General features: G+C 42.8%; 1 protein-coding gene across 8 annotated transcripts in view; it reads right to left on the minus strand.

The window, feature by feature from the left end:
• Nucleotides 1-14,617, minus strand: part of SENP2 (SUMO specific peptidase 2) — a 54,393-nt gene that overhangs the window by 21,195 nt on the left and 18,581 nt on the right. For 7 of the 8 annotated variants that reach the window (XM_045030338.1, XM_045030334.1, XM_045030333.1 and 4 more), the window contains 8 exons: nucleotides 14,519-14,574; nucleotides 12,154-12,287; nucleotides 9,793-9,868; nucleotides 9,083-9,164; nucleotides 7,005-7,161; nucleotides 6,020-6,123; nucleotides 3,796-3,890; nucleotides 1,267-1,324 (listed from right to left, as the gene is read on the minus strand). In XM_045030338.1, the coding sequence (XP_044886273.1) occupies nucleotides 1,267-1,324; nucleotides 3,796-3,890; nucleotides 6,020-6,123; nucleotides 7,005-7,161; nucleotides 9,083-9,164; nucleotides 9,793-9,868; nucleotides 12,154-12,287; nucleotides 14,519-14,574 (762 nt within the window). Of the gene's footprint in view, nucleotides 1-1,266; nucleotides 1,325-3,795; nucleotides 3,891-6,019; nucleotides 6,124-7,004; nucleotides 7,175-9,082; nucleotides 9,165-9,792; nucleotides 9,869-12,153; nucleotides 12,288-14,518; nucleotides 14,575-14,617 lie in introns of all 8 variants that reach the window. The other variant, XM_045030332.1, reaches the window with a different exon arrangement.

Consider the following 14,617-nt stretch of genomic DNA (forward strand, 5'->3'; position numbering starts at 1 on the left):
CAGAATAAACTGGTGTCCAGTTTCACAATGCAATCTACTTCTCTGCTGAAGTGTCCTTGTTTGGTGAAGGTGGTTTTCATTGAGTTAAGGTGTATATCCCAGACTCTCTCCTCAGAGCATATTCTGTGGTATCTGAGCGCATAGCTGTAGGTAACAGATTTCTGGGTGTGTTTAGGGTGGTTACCAGATCTATGAAGGTGGAGGTGGTGATCCATGTATTTCTTACATATGGTTGTCTGTAAGGTTCCATTGTTGAAGCTGATTGTGGTGTCCAAGAAGTTGATATTAGTGTGGAAGCACTCCAGAAAGAGTTTAATGGACAGGTGGTGGATGTTGAAGTTGTGGTGGAAATCACACATGAAAATTATAAACTACAAAAATAACCTATCACCTGTGGGTGAACACTTTTCACAAAGCAATCACTCTATATCTGACCTAGCAGTCCTCATCCTCAAAAGAAGCCTGCGCATAACACTTTCAAAAAGACAAGCTTGGGAGCTTAAATCCATAATTCTGCTAGACACTAAAAATCATGGACTGAACAGACACTGGATTTACAGCTTATTACAACAACCCGTAACCCACTAGCCCCCTCACCCTTTGTCCTATGATTGCAGAGGTGTTAATGGGCCACTCTACCTTATGCTAAACAATCTGTTCCATCTTGCATTACAGCTAAATGCAAGTACCACCTTTCGCAGACCTAAAGAACTTTGTGCTACTCGAATGCTTGTGTCTCTCACTAGCAGAAGCTGATCCAATAAAAGATATTACCTCACCCACCTTGTCTTTCTAATATCATGCAATAGGATTTCTGTAGACCAGGGTGGGAACAAGCGAGTTTACGCTTCCTCCTCCCAAACAGCTATTTGCATACACCTCTAACCCTACTCACACAAGGAGCGATAGAGGAGACATTCCTTCCCCAGCGCTAAAAGCCTTGACTGCTGGCTGGGCACTGCTTTCGTCGCTTTCTGGAGCTACAGCTATCCCTTACCCTGCTATCCAAATGTCCTGCTTTAATTCCCCTCCCTCCAGGATTCTATGATGTGCTTGTGTATTGTCAATATGATAGTGCGGCACATCCTGCACAAGATGCCCATTACATAGCTATGTTCCATAATTTACCAAGTCCCTCCAAAGAGGTTTCTCCTCAGCATCTGCAGGTGATGCACATGAATTTTTATCCCCCCCCAGATATGAACATAAAAATTCCAGAGGTTGGAAGCCGAACATGGAGGAACGTAATTAGGAGAGATTTTGTACCTGCCCACATCACTTCTCCGAGACCAGAGCGGGCCCCGAGTTTCAGCACCTCTGATACCTGCACAGAAGAAGAAAGTATGAATTGAAAACAAAAGTCAACTAATTAGGTTCAAAACTGTAGATTTGCCGGTTATACTGTAAATGACTTTTTGATTAGCCAATCACTAACATGAAGTTGCAGAGCTAACAGATAAGCTCATTGAAGATCATATCCAGAGAAATGGAGGTTACTCACTGTAACTGAAGGTTCTTCGAGATGTGGAATGCAGATAGGGACCACACATGTGGGTGTGCGTGCACCAAAGTCCAGAAATTCTTCCAACTGGTGTCTGTAGCTCCCTCTCATGCTCCTGACCAAGGGCATGAAAGGCAATGTGGGTCAACACCTCTCCAGTTTCTCTTCTTACCACAATCCAATCAAATCCAAAGCTGAGATGATGGAGGGTAGGTGGTGGAATACAGATAGAGACCACACATCTCAAAGAGCCTCCAGTTACAGTAAGCAACCTCCATTTCTTAGAATGCTGGTCCCTATGTATATTCCACACATGGGTGACTAGTTAGCAGTGTTCAGACTAGAGAAGGGTGCAAGGAAGGTGGCAGCAGAGATGCCTGTAGTACTGCCATTCCTACAGCTGCATCTGCAGATACTTCTTGGGCTAGAGAGTAGCGGGTCATGAACATGTGAACAGAACTCTAAGTTGCTGCCCCGCAAGAGGCCTGCAGCAGAATGTCTGAGGGATGCCGCGGAGGCAGCTTGTGCTCATATGGAATGAGCTGTAATGCCCCAGGGGAAGGATTTTTTTTTTCCCCCTATTTTGTAGCATTCTAAGATGCATCTCAAAACCCACTTTAGAAATCCTCTGAGAGGATATGGCTTGTCACAGAGATCGCGTGGGTAATAAAGTGTCAGATTTTCTAATAGGTTTGGTTCTTTGCAGGAAGAATGCCAGGGTGCACCTGATATCAAGGGAGTGAAGTCTCTTGTATTCAGAATAAGCGAGGGGTTTCAGGAAAAATACAAGTAAGCATCTTGTCTGCTTTATGTGGAACTCAAACAATCTTGATATGGGAGGGCTGAAAAGTCCTCACCAGGAGAGGGAGGTGAGAACTCTGGCAGGAACAGTCATTTGGAGACAACGCAGTGCCAATTTGGCTGCTAAATCTAGTGGAGACAAATTTGCAGACACAAGTGGAGTCTGGTGAATGGCATCACATAGGTACATGCAATCACATGGCCCAACAGTGAGACACACTGGTGCCCCATACTTCATTGTTTATGGATGATGTGGGAAATCAGGTTGTTCATCATGCAAAATCCATCTGCGGGGAGAAATGCTCTCGCAGAGATGGAGTTCATCTGTGCTCCTATAAAACTTATTGTCCTTGTGAGTGACAAAACAGACTTTTCTTCATTTATACAAAATGCCTAAGAGATCCGGTCACTGACATGACTTCTTTACAAGATCGGCCTACCAAGTATGGGAACACCATGTAGCACTGGTGCCTCACCTGGGCTGCTACCTCAAAGAAAACTTTTGTGAATACTCTGGGTGCTGTAGTGAGTCCAACAGGGAGGACCCAAAACTGTAGTGTTCCTCTCCCACCAGGAAACACAGGGACTTCTTGTGGGATGGGTGAACATTCAAATGGAAATATAGGTCCTTCATGACAAGAGCCACAAACCACATCCCTTGCTGAATCATCCTGAATGTCAGCTTTCTGATAAAGACGTTGAGTTGTTGAAGGTCCAGGATGGGTCTCCACCCTCCATCTTTTTTGGGAGGAGGCCGGGGGGGAGAATTAGGAAATATGGGGAGTAGAACTCTCTCTCTAGATACAGAGGCAGGAATCAATTAGTGAGTGGGTCCCAGGATGACAACCGGAAAGGGGGTTTGAGAGGAAAGGAGAGAAACTGTATGGAGCATTCCTGATGGATAATCTCCAGGACCCAACTGCCAGTACTAATCTTGTTCCATTGGGTTGAAGAGGTCCTCAAAGTGCTTCTTCCACCTCTTGACGATCTCCTCAGTGGAGGTTAGCGTTTCACCACCCTTACTGAGTACAGCCTGGGCAACATCCCACCAACCCTTCCTAAAGCAATAATTTTAATTGGCCCACCCGGCATAGTACAAGGGCCTTAAAGTTAAGCATTATGTCTTTCAACTTGTTAGACAAGCTGTTCTGTACAGGAAGATAGATAAACAGAAGTAACAACTTTTATAGTAATAGCAAACAGAGGTGTAACAACTTTCTGACATGGATGCTTCCATATTTTTACATGCATTTATATATGACATGATGGGACTATTAAAGGCTAATGTACTGCATATAGACAAGTCTGATATAATTAAAGTTAATACATGCAGAAAAGCACAATTAAGGTATTGGTCTCAACCTTTGCAACTTCACTATTGCAAACTTAACTCCGCATTCATTTAAAAGACTCATTGAGGAGAATAAGCCCAACTTGATTATGTCTATCTGCACTTACTGCAATATATGTATGATACACACACACACACTCACCATTCCTTAGCATAACAAATGGAGGCATTCTCACTCCATATCTTTCTTCCATGTGGCCACCAGTCTTCACTGGCTCCTTGAGGCAACCTTGAGAACTTTGGTACAGATTTAGTAGAAAAGTGTCAGAAATTCTTTCAAAGGAGCCCATACATATCCTATTTGTCACCTCTGTATGCAATCCTCTAAAGGAATGGATTATAGCTCCTACACAACCATGTGGTACAGAATGCTAGAAGTGATCACTGTTAAAGCAACAGAATTTGGTAAACCAGAATTGGCCAATTGATGCATTAATGGAAATATTCCAGCTCCAGCAGTGCTTACACACACACAAAAAAAGGAAAAAAGCAACTAGTCAATTGTGCAACTTTTACATCCTGATGCATATTACTTTTCACTATGCTAAGAGTGAATGTCCACTCTTTAAGAAAAAAAGGGGGGCACAGAATTTGATTCTGTTAGACAGCAAATTCTAAAGGCCTTTTACATAGTATGTGAAATAGTATCTCTTTTAAACAGGCTTAGTATTAATTTTATTGAGTAGCCATTCTGTTTCATTTTGTATGACAAGATGTTTTCATCATGCCCTTTTCTCCCATCAGTGTAGATAATGTCTGCGCAGCAAGCACTGCAGCTGTGACATTGTAGCAGTTTAAGTGTAGACATACCCTAAGCTAAAGGTCTCATAAAAAAAGGAGAGAGTTCTGACCATCTTCAGTGGCCTGCTCACTTGGTGAAGTTAAAAAAGGTCCAGAGAACAGGAATTAAGTATTCCATTATATCATTTGAAATACTGTTTTCTGCATCGTTTAAATACACCAGAAGTAATCAAACAATTATTTTCTTGTAATTTGCAGTTGTCTGTACAATATACATATTAATTTCTCCAAAAGCGAAAGAAGGAAGTTTGGCTTTGTTACTGTGATCTTAGAGAAGTCCGAGTTCTAGAGCATTAAGGTACTCCTTGAGTTTTTACTAATCTAGTTAAAGTAGTACCATGCCCTAGTGTAGATGCAGTTATGAGGGTATAAAGTGTACTTAGACGGATATAGTTTGTTTTCTCTCTCATAAGGAAAAGCAGCTATACTGGTCTAAGCACATTTAAACCTTTATAAATGTGTCTACACTAGGAGATGTGCCACCTTCACTTAACTATACTGGTATAAAACAAAACCCAAAGTATTCAGAAGAAGTGTAGAAAAGGTGAAGAATCACAAATTGCTGTGGGTGTCTCTCCTCCTATCTCTTTTCTGCTTCCTATGTTGTATCTGCACTAAGAAACTTCCTGCCCCTGTTTTATACTAGTATAGGTTAAGTGGTACAGCTTGTGTTTAGACAAACCCTTAGCTCACAGACAGCCTCAGCATCCAAGAAGAACAGGTAGACAAAACCTGAATTTCTGTTCAGAAAATGAACTTCTCTTTAAAGACCTCTCAAGGTCTTCATACAACACAGAGGCATGGACAAGTTTTCCTGCCTTTGCAGGTCACCTTCAAGAACTTCAGGTCTGTATGCATGATTGCCATGGTCTTTCAGCCTTACCACAGATTGAAAAATTATTGCAAAAACTATAAAGTGACAATTTTTTTATGAAGTCAGAAGAGAACATGTATTCATTAAACTATAGTTAGGCCTCAGAACAGGCTGTGTTAAGACAAAAAATTAGCTCCTTCACAGCTTATGTCCATTCCACATCAGCAGCATAAGATTCGTAAAAAACATTCAATGGAAGGGAAAATAAATCCCCAAATCCAATAACACTAGTTTAGCACTTAATATAGGATTTCATAGTAGAAATTATATCACTGGAAGCACTTGTGCCCAAAAAGGGGCAGGAAGTTTCCTAGTGCAGATACAACATAGGAAGCAGAAAAGAGGTAGGAGGAGGAGGAGGAGGAGAAAGACACCCACAGCAATTTGTGATTCTTCACCTTTTCTACACTTCGGCTGAATATTTTGGGTTGGTCTTTTATTTAAAAAAAATAAAGGCCACAGATAACTTTAGTATACGCAACTGCATGCATTTCAAAAGGTTTAAAGGTCTGTTCCAAAGCATCTGTCCTGGATCATATCAACAGAACTTTGTTGATTGCAACAAACTTATCAAACCTTTCCAACGACAACAACCAGAGTGCCCATTAAAAGAGTGACTTGATGTCCCTCCTTGCCTCGCAAAAGAAGTCACTGTTACTAGTAAAAAGGCTGGAATATAACGTGAAATTACTTGCAGTGGTTTGCAGCTATGGGAGTGGAGTAGTTTCTAGGATATTTTTCCTTTACTAGTTCCAACAGTAGTTTGTACTTTTCTCTCTCTTCTCTTTGTACACCCTGAGAGGAAAAAAGCCACATTAAAACCACTATCAAGAAAAAGTGAAGTTTGTAATTTAATGCATACTACACAGTTGTTACAGCGCATGAAGTTTATCTTCAGCCCATTTAAGCAGGAACTACATGACCAAAGCTGCTGTTAAGTTGAAAATGGGCTCATGCTCATTATAGCAAGGAGTATAATTTTCATCCTTATCACATTTACATGCAGGTAAGTCAATGATAAACACATATATACACCCTCGTTACCATTTCCAGTTGTGGAACTGCCACGTTCACTGGAGTTCAGAGAAAGCGGAATCCACTTTTGCTGAGCTCTCACCCCAAAGATGCTATGAAAAGTGATGTTTAATGCCAGAAGGGACCATCATATCATCTAGTCTGACCTCCCATACATCACAGGCCATTACGTTTTACCCAATTACCCCTGCATTGAGCCCAATAACTTGTTTGGCAAAAGCATATTCCAGAAAGGCATTCAGACATTAAGAGATGGAGAATCCCCAACTTTCCATGGTGGTTTGTTCCCATAGTTAATTGCCCTGACTTAAAATGTTTCTGAATTAGTTCTAATTTGACTGTGTTTGGCTTCGTTTTCCAGCCATTAGTTCGTGTTACGCTTTTCTCCACTGAAGAGACTTTTAGTACCTAGTGTTTTCCCCCAGAAAGATACTTCTACTCTGAAATCACCTCTCCATTGATGGAGCTTTAAGTCCCACTGCAAGGCATTTTCTCAGCTCAGGACTATGCTTCAAAACACATTTTCACTGTATCCAATTTCACATCTTGCCACTCAATACTCAGAGGTCTCCCCATTATATAAACTCAAATGACAAAAATGAATTGACCCTATTTCAAAAGCTGTCTTTATCTGGACTCACCTCTTCCACAGTACAGTGAGGCCTCCTCACCAGCTTGCCAGCATCTGAAGTGGTGGCTCCTGCCATGTTCTCCTGACCAGGAAATCCCCATGAAAAAGAACCTTCTGGAATGGATTTGGTATGGCGTTTGCTACTCATCCTTGTGTTGCAGAGGTTTCTGTTAAGAAGAGCTATTACACTATTAACCACTAAAACCTAAACCTTCTTGAGTCAAATTACATCTCAATATTTTTGAAAATACATACATTGTTGAGGGCAGAGACTTAAGCCTCATAAGGATGTATGGATGTTTTGAATGCCTTTCAGTCAGGTGGAAAAATCAGGTCAAACCACCACTCGATAGAGAAATCCAAGAAATCTCTCTTACAATGACTAAGAGATGCACACTGACTAGACTGTTTACAACATATCATTTTAAGCTCCATTACATGCACACACTTCAGGCTAAACGAGGTGCTCCAGGAACTGCAAGCTCTGCCAGATCATGTTTTCTCCTTTGCCATGCCTCCCCCCCAAAACAGTGCTTCCTACTTTTTCAGATGGCCCTGTACCTTTAATTTTCTCATATGCTTCTTTCATTAAACCCTATTACAGTATGACTGAAAACATCAACTACCCAAAGCCATGTTCCAATATGCCACTGAGGTATTTTGGGTGATATAGTTACAAGTATGCCATATAGCTGACCTCACAGAAGAGAGCTCTAGTCACATAATTGGTGGAGTCTCCACCCACACCCCACATTCACAATAGCTGCCTTAGGAATTTTCCTCTTTACCATGAAAGGTTTTCATGCTGATACTCTGCTCCCCTCCGCTTTCTGGGGAACGTTTCGGTTTAAAAGCTAGGAGCACTAAGCCAGCTCACAGTTTAAACTTCCTATTGTAAACCATCTTAAAAGCAGCACAGCTTCCTCTTTAGCACTAAATACCATGACCAGGCTGCAGCTCATGCAGCTGAAAGAGTTGAGAGCCACTAGCTGAGACAAGCTCATCATAGTCAAAATCCTGAACCAATTCAGAAGACTCTCAGTCCATTTGAGCATGGATATCATCAGCTTCGGTACTGGCTTGGTGCTACTCCCATGGTAACAACTCCTCCCACGGATACTATAGTGTAACACGGGGATCAGTACCGTAGAACTAGCATCATCTTATAAAGGAATGCAGCAAGGACACTATTCAACCTCGTTTTGGGGTGGGAGGCAAACAGCAGTATTACAGTATCCTGGCCCATTTCCTTCCAATTACTGCCATCTCTAAAACCTTGGAGAAAACGGCATCAAGAGTGTTCCAGTAGCGTCATCTAAACAGATCACCTCATGCAAAACCAGGTGACTCCCATCCTTTATTATATCTTGGATAATTTACACCAAGTTTCCCAATTTTCTTGTAATTAAAACCTCTCTCCAACAAGATACTATTCCACACCCCGGCAAATTCCTCCTATCTCCACTCCTGCAGATTCCATGCACTCTTCTCCCAAAACTCCTACATTTTTGTTCCTTGAAAGCCTCCAATCTTTTGTCCCCAGACATTCCCTTTTTATTTGCCCCTTCAAAGTTCCCCCATTTCTTTGTCCCCAAGAGCTCAAGAACTGACAAATCATAACTCCCCCGCCTCTTCACACTTCCAGATCCCACTTCTCCACCCAGCCACCCCCAACATATCCTCTGGCCTTTGCAGGTTCCCACAGACCTCTTTGCTCTGCCTCCCCAGCTCTTCCCCAGGCTCTCTCTCACCCGCCCTAGGTCTATTTTGTGTGCGCAATTTCCCTCCCACCTGAAGGGTCTGATGTACATTTTTCCTCCTAAACATGAACTCACTGCTGACAAGCCAGCTTCACAGATTCCTTTACATACTTATTACCCAAATCTTTCCTTTTGGACTAGTTTTATTACTTCTTAGCATCGAGCTGTACAAGTTTAAGAGTTTAATACATTGATAGGAGACAATACTGCAGTTCAGCGGAGTGCCCGGTAATACTCCACATTTGGAAAGAGCCAAGCACTACTATATATAAAAACGGATTAAAAATTTTGGGGTGACGGGAGGATAAGACAGCCACAAGAATTTTACCTCAGGCAAGGTACAGTCCTGCAAGAAATAGGTACTGTCTCTTTACTGGGACAAACGCTAGCGCCACAAGATATTTTCTTATCTATGAAAAAAGTACCAGACATTAGTAGTTGTGAGAGGGGAGTGACAGTCTTAGAAGTTTGTATTTACAAAAGCCTCACAAAATACAAGTGCATTTTAGTTTAGATGTGTTAAGCCACCATGTAAACTTACTTAAAAGATTTTAGGTATCACACTAGGGCATTGTTTGTCTTTTTCAGCAGCAACTTCAACAAAAGAAGTCACTTGTCTGAATAGAAACTGCTCCATTAGACTAGTGCTTTTCTATTTCAAGTTCATCATATATTACATAAGACTGTTTAGGAAGCTTTCCGGGCACACTTTACACTAATGGCACAGCCATCAGGAATGATTCACATCATAAGAGAAGGCTGTAACACTTAATGCTGAAATGGCTGCATTAATACCTCGACAACGTCAGTGGCAATGGAAGGAAGCAGGAAAGAAAGCAAGAGTTCATCCTCTAGATTTTAGAGGTACTACTCTTACCAATTCAGAATTATAAAGCACTTTAAAAGTCTTACACAAGAGGCATTATACAAGTGGAAAGTATTAATGCTGCTGTATACCATGTGCTGGGCATTTTAGTAGATGGGGGGAGGGGGGAAGAGGAAGGAAGAAAAAGCGGTGGCTTCGTGTCACAGTCTTACCCAGTTGTAGCATTTCTATTCCAGGTGCAGAGTCTGTCAGTCTGTCAGTCGAAGAATCAGAAGAATTTGAAAAAGTCTTAAAAAGAACAAGGAACCATTTAAATGCAATTTGGATGTGGATCAAAGCAACCTGACAAGCTACTCACTCAATTAGAGTTAAACCAGGCTATTCATCCAGTGACCCAGACTGACTGGTTTGGATCTTAGCAGAACATAGGTCTCTGCAGTTTCTACAAAGTGTCTTTTTTTTTTTTTTTAAACACCTTTAGATCCTATAGAGACCACATGTGCACCTTTTAAAAAATCCCACTTAAATGAGTTCGGAGCAAAAACTCCATTGACTTTACACTCATCCCCTGAGGTACTACCACATAATAAATAATCTTGAATAAAGGTTTTCTGATCCTTGAAAGACTTAATTACAGCAAGTGAACAATCTTTAGAGTAGTCGTCACATAAAATTAAAGAACTGAGTTCTATCCTTTAATTCCTCAATTGTCTCCAAGACAACAACATCTTCCTAAAACCAGCAGCTTGTTCCTTGAAAACAAAACTGTTTGTGTAAACTAGCAAATTTACATGCTATTTAGAAGACAGACTAGAACATCCTAAATCCTACTGGCGCTGATAAGGCAGAAGACTATAAACCAGATTGTCCAACCTAGCAATCTAAGAGTCCAGCTCACAGACATGCAAGTTAAGTCCCCACTTAACGTCCTCTCACTTAACGTTGTTTCAATCTTACGTCCCTGCTCAATTACAGAACATGCTCCATTTAAAGTTGTGCAGTGCTTCACTAGAACGCCGTTTGGCTGCCTGCTTTATCGACAGCTGGCATACCCCTATCAGCTCCCCTACACCACCATCCCCATGGCACCTCCCCACCGCCAGCAGACCCCGCGGATCAGCACCTTCCCTCTCCTCCCCCCCGCCTCACCCGCGGCAATCAGCTGGTTTGCATCATTCGGGAGGGAGGGGGAGAGTCCTTGCTCCTCCACCCTCCCTTCTGAACAGGAGCAAGGACTCGGTAAGCAGGCTCTCCCGCCGCCTCCCAAGCGATGCAAACCAGCTGATTGGTCACCCTACCCGTGGCAGATGTCCTGATTTTATAGGGACAGTCCCGATTTTGGGGTTTGTTTCTCATATAGGCTCCTATTACCCCCACCCCCATCCCAATTTTTCCACACTTACTGTCTAGTCGCCCCAGCCACAGGTAGGAGGCAGGGGAGGGAAGGGGGAGCCTGCATGCTGAGTCCTCGCTCCTCCTGCCTCCCTCCCGCCCCCTGAAGATCGCAAGCCAGCTGATTGTCAGGGGCAGGAGGGAGAGGGGAGGAGCAAGGACATGGCACACCTCCCCCCTGCCCGCAGCAATCAGCTGCCTTGCTGTGTTCAGGAGGCAGGGGGAACCTGCATGCAGTGTCCTCACTCCTCCTTTCTGAACCCTGCAAACCAGCTGATTGCTGGGGGCAGGAGGCCGGGAGGGGGAGGAACAAGGACACGATGTGCATAGTAAGGGGGGGATGGAGAGAGAAAAGAGGAGGCTTGGGGGAAGGGGGGGCATGGGCGGGCCAGGGGTTGACCCCCCCCCGCCTCCGGTGCTTGCAGAGTAGGGGAAGCTGCCCCTGCTGCGGCGCAACATGCTCCTAGCCTACAGCACCTTCAGCCTCCTTGCCTGCCTCACTGACTCCAGTGCCAGTGGGCTGTGCCTGTGTGGGGTAAGGCGGGGGCACCTCCCAGCTACAGTACTGTATGGCAAAAAAAATTTCCCTGGAACCCAACCCGCCCGCCCCCACCATTTACATTCATTCTTATGGGGAAATTGGGCTCATTTCACTTAAAGTCGCATTTTTCAGGAACGTAACTACAACGTTAAGTGAGGAGTTACTGTAGAGGGGGAGCTTTTGTACACTTTGCACCTAAATACCAGTTGTGTACACTTACATGCCTGTAGCTAGTGTATCTAGTAGGGCCACTTATTCAGGAAATACTTATTCATATTAGTTACCAGGACAGGAGGCATGTGGACTCTTCAAATACAACAAGCTTGAGAGCAAAATCACAACACAATTTATAGGAGACTAGAACAGATAGTACAATATGTAAAATTTAAGGTACTGTAAAGATGCCCAGGAGTAAAACAGCAGAAGTTCAGTCTCAACAAGTGCTCCAACGGAGGATTCAAACTTGAATGAGGCAATACCTATGATCTTAAAAGTAAGATAACACTACTAGCCCTTATGACCTTTGACCAAACCCAACTCTAAGCAGTCACTAAGGAGACTGGTCCCATTCATTTATTTTGTGTTGTATGTATTCAAACATTACAGCTAGAAACAATCTTACGCCCAGAATCCCACTAACCTCATCCGTAGATTCGGCACTTTGAGCTCCATTACAAACGGATGTCTTCAGATACCTACTGGTCAGCTGGGATGGCAATTTAATTAGATTGGCAACTCCTTGTACAGTCTTCGTCAATTTAGCGATAACATAATCTTAAAAAAAAAACACCACAAAAAAAACAAGACGACCATAAGACATTTGGTCTACAGAAGAATTTTTTCGCTTTTTAAATTCAAGCACTCTCAGCTACAGTATCATTGCATGCAATAGTTTACATTTCAGGTTATTCACAACATTATCAACCTTTTCAGGCTTTTTTTTTTTTAAACACACACAGGTATCCTTGACTGGTTGGGAAAACAGTAATCCCTTAAACTCTAGAAGACAAGCTTTTCAAAGACTTTTTACTATTGAAAATACAAAAGCAACACGCAGCCAGCCTGATAGTAGTCCTCAAGGTTAGCAGTTATTTTTGGCTCCGTATCCTCTAGCAGAACAGGGTGTTTTTTTAAAGTCAGAAATTAAGTTATACTCTGGAGGTCAGCATTTATCTGAAAATAGGAGTATGATATTTAAGCATAGAAGTTTCATGCTATGTATTGTTCACAGATACTAGTTAAAATTGCTAGATACCAATTTGCTCTGTTTACGGAGACTTGTACACTGTTCAAAGTGAGGGGTAGTAGTGGTGGAACAAAAAAAGACCCTTTCATAATTTTGGTTTCCCCCAGGGCTCTTTCCAACCCTCAAAAATGCATTAACTTATGATACCACTGCCACTAACTGACAGCCAATATTCTCAAAGAGAACAGCAATGTCCTTTGTCAGGCAAAGCAACTAAAGATAGATCTTACTTTTCATCAGTACTTGTGCTGTGAAGTAGACCTTAAGCAGAAAGGACTTCAGTGTCCACATCTCCATCTTTTCAGACAAGAGATTGCTGACTAGTTAGGTCCATCTCAAGTCATTTCAGATAGTTAAAACAGAGCAGATATTGTTGCTATCTAGTGGCAGCTGGTGCCTAAAAAGTGGTGGAGCTGCAGGTTGCATGCAGGCTAGGGTGCAGACTAATTGAAAAATGGGTCAGTATTAAGGGTCAGGGAAGTATTTTGGTGAGAGCTAATGGAGGTTAGTGGGAAAGTGGAAGGCAAAAATAGGAGAGTGCCCTCTTCTTTCTCCCCATTCCTTCCCCTTTTTTGGGAGAAATGGAACACTTCATTGTCAAGGACACTGTGTATCCATCCATGACAGCTTTGCTACGTCCTCCTAGTCCCAACCTCTCCCCTTGTAATCTAACTCTACTCTACCGCCTCCTCCCCGCCAACTCATGCTGAATGTATAACGTTTTCTCCAGGAACTCAACCTAGCCCTCCCAGCTCCCACTCAGAACCTTCCCAACTCCATCAGCTCCCTGCAACCAGCTCCAAAATACCCAAACTCTCTCCCCTAGAAAGAAAACTGCCTTGCCTCTCAACAGCTCAGAATCCCTTCCCAAATCCCCCTTAGGCTCAGACATCCCTCACCACATGCAGCTCAGAATTCTTTCCCACCCAGTTAAAAAAAAATGCTATTTGTTTTAGAGTCAGGAAATGAAGAACAGCAGCAGCAAGGAGCATATGATTGGGATTTGAAATGCATCAAAGTTTTATGCCCTGCTCTAGCCTCTATGCCTCCTCCCTGCGCTTCCTGAAGTTTGTGCGCTCAGGCCAGAAGTCTAGTAGCACTTTGTGTACTGCAGCACCACAGACTTCTCTCCCCGCCACAGTGGCAGCATGCAGTACAGCACCCTCCAGTAAATCAGCCACTTGCAGATGTAACATGGGTCAGACTTAGCCCCATTAGCTCCTGATTATCCCCTCTTGTGGGCATCTATACAACTAGAGCAAGGGTCAGCAACCTTTCAGAAGTGGTGTGCCAAGTCTTCATTTATTCACGCTAATTTAAGGTTTCACATGCCAGTAATATATTTGAACATTTTTAGAAGGTCTCTTTCTATAAGTCTACAATACATAACTCAACTATTGCTGTATGTAAAGTAAATAAGGTTTTTAAAATGTTTAAGAAGCTTCATTTAAAATTAAATTAAAATGCAGAGCCCCCTGGACTGGTGGCCAGGATCCAAGCACTGTGAGTGCCACTGAAAATCAGTTCGCATGCCGCCTTTGGCACGTGTGCCATAGGCTGCCTACCCCTGAACTAGAGAGTCTTTCTAGAAGGAGCAGGTGAGGAGGAGGAGCAGTTTGAAAAACGATGCAAGTTATTTCAATGTTCATAAATATACAAACAAAAGCTCTGGTCTCCTGTGTACATGAGAAAGATCTAGTCTCTAAAAAACCAACCACTACACATTACACAAGTAGTGAGATAAGCACTAATACAATACCTAATCTCTGTCTTTTTGCTTGCCTCTGGTTAGGGTCCTCCACAGATGACTGAATGCTGAGGAAAGAACAGACCAAAGAGTTATTTGTAGCAATAGACA

Source organism: Mauremys mutica, chromosome 9 (genome assembly GCF_020497125.1).
Source record: "Mauremys mutica isolate MM-2020 ecotype Southern chromosome 9, ASM2049712v1, whole genome shotgun sequence".
NCBI lineage: Eukaryota > Metazoa > Chordata > Testudines > Geoemydidae > Mauremys > Mauremys mutica.